Source organism: Hibiscus syriacus, unplaced genomic scaffold, assembly GCF_006381635.1.
Source record: "Hibiscus syriacus cultivar Baekdansim isolate YM2019G1 unplaced genomic scaffold, ASM638163v2 tig00110597_pilon, whole genome shotgun sequence".
Taxonomy (NCBI): Eukaryota; Viridiplantae; Streptophyta; class Magnoliopsida; order Malvales; family Malvaceae; genus Hibiscus; species Hibiscus syriacus.
Genome location: NW_024062795.1, coordinates 4,994,219 through 4,999,573, shown reverse-complemented (window position 1 = coordinate 4,999,573; position 5,355 = coordinate 4,994,219). Strand labels below are relative to the sequence as shown.

At 34.4% G+C, this 5,355-nt stretch overlaps 1 protein-coding gene across 1 annotated transcript; it reads right to left on the bottom strand.

Annotated features, from left to right (window-relative positions):
• Nucleotides 1-1,497: 1,497 nt before the first annotated feature.
• Nucleotides 1,498-4,143, bottom strand: LOC120134257. Its single transcript, XM_039150720.1, has 10 exons — nucleotides 3,982-4,143; nucleotides 3,855-3,936; nucleotides 3,642-3,758; nucleotides 3,108-3,518; nucleotides 2,691-3,007; nucleotides 2,505-2,604; nucleotides 2,367-2,426; nucleotides 2,195-2,281; nucleotides 1,958-2,086; nucleotides 1,498-1,875 (listed from the first exon to the last, which is right to left on the bottom strand). Exons 2-10 carry the CDS (start codon nucleotides 3,930-3,932, stop codon nucleotides 1,573-1,575), a joined length of 1,602 nt encoding a protein of 533 aa, XP_039006651.1. The 5' UTR covers nucleotides 3,933-3,936; nucleotides 3,982-4,143; the 3' UTR covers nucleotides 1,498-1,572.
• Nucleotides 4,144-5,355: the final 1,212 nt, after the last annotated feature.

The following is a 5,355-nucleotide window of genomic DNA, read 5'->3' as shown; positions in this document are numbered from 1 at the left end:
CTTTAAAAAGTTTCTATTTTGACCCCATTATTTATTCAAGTTAATATCTTGTATTTTTACGTTTGGTATGTAATTATGTTAATATTTTTATTTTCGTCCATAGATTTAATTTAGTCATAATTTAGACTTTTTTAATTAATTCTTTAAATTTAAATTTATTTTAACATAGTCCATTCTTAGATTTGTTTTTAAGTTAGTTGTTTATTCCTACTTTGCATGCTTAGTTTAATTTTATTTTATTATGGTCCTTCATGGTAATTTTGAATGTGAAATCGAGTTATTAATAGCATGTTTTATTGTATATATTGTTTTATTCTAATGTATGTTAGTGTTGTAAATACATATGAATTTTATTGTTTTTTTTATCTATAAGAGTTAGAAGTTTGTTTGAGTGCATGGCATATTTTAGTTAATTTTGTCTTTACATGACATCATTTTTGGTATAATTTGCATGATAGCCTTATTTGCATAACTCGACCTATTACATAATCGGACTAAGGGTAATACCCTTTTAATTTAAAATTGTTGAAGTGGGCAGTCATAACTGATTTGAGGTCCGCTTTTAATGATTTTAAAATAAAAGTGTATCCCGAAAGTGAAACCAAAAAAATTGATTCATCACCTAAAATTTGGGAACGAGAGAAAAAGAAATGTTCGTTTATTTAAATATATCGAGAAAAGGTTGTTATATCTTTAAGATCTGGTCTCGATATTTGTAAATAATCGAACATTCTTTATCTTTCTAAAATGACTTGGTAATTTTAATTTAATTTGTTTGAGTGCTTTTGAATGTTTTTAAATTTATATCTTTGTTTTATGAGATCAAAAATCAAAATAAATTCGAATTTGTAAAGTTCATTGCAAATACGTTAATTAATCGATTAGGTACCGATTTAGGGCGTTGTGGGGGTGCTAATCCTTCCCCAAACGTAATCGACTCCCGAACTCGGATTTTGATCACGCAGACCTCAATTTGTTGTTTTAATTAAAATTAATTTTTATTTAAAATGACAAAGAATTTTTGGGTGCCCAATCACACCCTAATCAAAGATTGGTGGCGACTCTTCGAACCGTATTTTTCGATCGTAAAGGAAATTCAAAATTTTTCGAAATGAGAGGTTTTTTAAATCGCATTTATTTTTAAATTAAAAAGGGACAATTAAGAATTAATGTGGTTTTCAAAATCTCACCTTTTTCACCTTTAAGGAAAAAATCGTTTCGACAATAAGATAGGGAAATGGTTGAAAGATTAAACTAAGATGATGATTTTAATCGTGAAACCTATCTAGATGTTTGTGTTACAGTATAATATTATACACAATAAATTCTCGCATTAAGATGCATGCAAGAACTTGAAACACAATTAGGAATGACAGCCAAATCACAACTTTCTCAATGGAGAAACTTTTGATCGAACAGGATAATGAGTAAATGAGCTCCAAGGTTTGAAAATCCCCAAACTTGTTTCTTCAGCTCATTTGATCCTTGAGTGCCAAAGGGTTTTCAGAAAGTTGCAGTTATGATTCATCTATCATTCGAAAAACCCACCGCCATCTCTTGCATTCAATACAATCACTTCGCTAATTCTTTTGAAAATAGATATCGAAATGCGAAGTTGTGGGAGATCCACTCAATGGTTTTCCCTGTCTTCCTCTTGCAAGATGGCTGAAGATTTTTCCTCAGTGAATCAGGCATAAATTGCTCAACCATCTGCAACAAACCAGCTGAGCAAACATTTGAATCTTTTGCAAAATATTCCATAAGCTTTGGTAACATAATTTTCTGTTCTTTGTTGACACTCCAGTTTGCCCGTATGTACTCCTCTTTTGCAACTTCGAGTTCCTGGAACACTTTCTCTGGTGTGTATATACGGACCTGTACATTCGATCCAAGTCGGTAAGTATTGATATGAATTGAGCATTAACATTTTCAATTTGGTGAATGGCAAACTGCGTACCGCAGGGTCCGAATAGCTTCCTGAACAAAGTGCAAAATGCAGAAGAGGTTCTGCATATTCGATTGCATAAGCTCTTCGAGGAACTCCGACCTTCAATTTCGTCTTTGAAGGAAACAAAAACCGTAGCCACTGCAAGCAGATGCAAGAATTCAGTTCATTCAGTGTCGAGATAAACAAGTATCTAAATTCTTTCCTATGCACCATAAGTGGATAAAAGTTTCGGAGAAGAAAAAGTACCTGTCCGGGACGAGGCAACCGACATCCCAGAATTGAACTCTGTATTATGTCTAAGCTTATGGTCTGTCCCCCCACATCATAGGATGCCTGTATCATATTTAGGCTTGTAAATGCAATGGTAAACATCGATTCCATGATCTTTGGTTAAATTAACCAGAGAAGCTTTGCTCACCTTGAGTAATAAGGACAATCTCTTCAGATTGTTTCTCAGAATGCCATAAACCAAAAATGCCTGTAAGAACGAAGCATTACATGCAGAAAGTTGTAACAAAGATTGAATATAAAGATGAATGCTAAGGGGAAACATTACATGCATCACCAGAGAATTGTGTACATTAATCCAGAAAGCTAGCTTCTCTTCATGTTTCATCCTACGAACATTAACTTCTTCCAGCTGATAAACAAGTGACCTATAAAACACTCGATTTATATTCTCTATTTCGGTTAAATTGAAATGAGAAATCTAATGTATATAAGAGTGATAAATAAAGCTCACCTATAGTATTGGAACTTATGTTCAATATCCTGTAACTTCTTACTATCTCTGCAGATCCATTGAACCTTCACCATTGAGCAGTAAGGTCCGCTGTACTCCTTTGGTTCCCTAATGCTAAAAGGGTTTTCAAAATGTGAAATCGGAGAGGAATCATGGTTAATCAAAGGTGGATCTGCAAGTTCACAATATATGACTGAAATGCTCTTGATCATCTCCTCAGAAAGCCAGTTTGGTGTTTCGGTCACATGATCGTCAATGCCGCCGGTTCCAAAATACTCTGCCAAGCTGTATCCGTTTGAAGAATCCATCTGAGCTTGCTGGAAATTTGACAGGGAAAAGAAAATCAGAACTCAAAACATCATAAGCATTGATGTCTAAATGCATGTATAAAATGGAGTTCACATTGATATAATTCACCTCCAACATGGACAAAGGCAGAGAATGGTATTGTTCTACAGCTTTAGCAACGGTTTGTTGTGGAGAATTAACCGAATAAGCAGGTCGCTGATCAGAGAGTGACGAATGGCTTCGATAAATGCTGGAATCTAACAGTTCTGCAGTACCCCAAAAATCGTTGCATTCCTTTGGATGATTTCCCATTGAGTTCCAAGACAAAACCGGATCACCAGATTGAATAGTGTCATGTGTCTGAACCTCTTGAAACATCTCTTTATGTGCCATTGAACTTGGTTTCGACTTCTCATCAATGGTCTTTAGAGACAAGAAAGTTTTATCGAAATTTTTACGGTACAACGAGAGAAGATACTTCTCCAAGTGGACAACTTCCAGTTCTAAAACTGCAATATCCTTGATAAGTTCCTTGGCATCCTGGAATTTGATTGATGTATCATTTCATTAACAAAATCAATGGGATTTACCCGGATAAATGTAATCAACTAATGGCAAAAAGTTACTTATAAAAGAAAATAGTAACAGAACTAATGAATTTACTGTGGGGATTAAATTTTCAACTGCTAAATCATAGGTAAACGGCCTATGACTTGATGCATTCTCCAATGTACTCCTAACCACAAATTGGTCCTGCAATCGTTCTTCAAGCTGTAGAATCTGCAGAAATATGAAAATGGAAATTATTATTACTTTCAATGTACACACACACATACATATAACATATACATAAATGAAAAGGCTGAGAATTTGTACCTCCTGCTTCAACGAGTTTCGGACTTCGATATTTGAAGTTCCGATCTTAGCTTCGACATGACCCTTTATTTCTCCCATTTATCTTCTGGGTAACAAAATCATACAATCAAAAAACTAGGATATATACTTGAAGCTTCAAAGATTGTGTTTAACTTGTTCTTCTTGTCCTTTTTCTGTAATGGATCAGTGTCAATGTGAAAAATCTGTATGTTAAGAGCTGAAAACGGAGTTGGCTGATCGTTGCATATATTTCATCTCAAAGGAAGTAACTTTTATCGTAATAAAAGCAAGTTCAGCTGAGATTCTCATTCCTAAGGGGGGGAAAATTCAGTTTAGAGCAGCATTGCGTGGGCAGATACGATTATGATTTGCCAGCAAAAAATATTTGGGAAGAAAAAAAAACATAGGCATGCAATATTTTTCCAGTACAAGACTAATAAAAGAGAAGCAGACAAAATGGAGCCAAAGATGGAATCAGATTCAGACATTACCTCTGTTGGAGCGTTTGTGTGTTGTTGCTTCCTTGAACTCCAACTGGTTCAAATATGGCGATACCCCAAGTTGCTTTAAAGCTAGAATAGAAAATTCACTGAAACCAGCATTAAATGCACCAAAGACATAATTATTAACTCCAATACGATATATATATATATATATATATATATATATATATGAAACATCCAAAACCAGCATTAATTGCAGCAGAATAAAGTATAAAATCTGGGTTTACAAGGTACAGAAGAGACAGTATGATGGATTGAGACTACTCATTACACTGAGGATATATATATTTCTTTTATAAGTTGAAATAAATAAGAACCATTGTTGTTTTAACATAGAGAAACATTGATTAGTGTACTTAGGGCAAGATAAGACGCATAGGTAGGAGAGCTATATATGAGCTGTATACAAATATGTGCATGAAAGCAAAGGGTGGCCATATCTTTTTACTTGTCCCTTGTCTTAGAAAGCAATACCACCTTTGAAGATAGCTTTTTGGAATGGAGAGGTGAGTCCCTTTTTTTTCATTAAAAGAAGGGTGTAAACAAGTTTTTGTTGTGGCTTTGTGGTGGCCTTTTTAATTGACCGATCAGGGCGATGCTCTATACAGGGCACTTTTAAAAGGAGCCATGGGAAAAGAAACATTGAGGCGACTAGGGATTATTTATAGCAATAGTTCTATTATACCTATGATCTCCAAAAACTAGTAATTCCCCTACCAGCTGAAAGCGTTAAATAGGCTCTTCCGTTCATCAAGGTTGCTAAAAGATCTCTAATCTTGGAATAATAATGCCATTAACCTTTAGATAGTCTATCACGTAAGATCTCTAAATATGACATTTGATAGACTTACGCCACTCACAATAACATAACTTAAAGGATGAATACTGGGCGATGATCTATTTCTCAACGATTGCGACTCTCCTCTTAAATTAGAAGGGATGATCGCCAACAATCGACTAAATAAACTTGTTCCTATCAACAATTCATTGTTTAGATG

Excerpts from the sequence above, each read along its gene's own strand:
- LOC120134257 (XM_039150720.1), bottom strand. The coding sequence starts at position 3,932 with ATGGGAGAAATAAAGGGTCATGTCGAAGCTAAGATCGGAACTTCAAAT. Across the intron at positions 2,605-2,690 it reads CATAAGTTCCAATACTATAG|GTCACTTGTTTATCAGCTGG; the intron begins GTGAGCTTTATT and ends AGTGTTTTATAG. Across the intron at positions 2,282-2,366 it reads GATTGTCCTTATTACTCAAG|GCATCCTATGATGTGGGGGG; the intron begins GTGAGCAAAGCT and ends AATATGATACAG.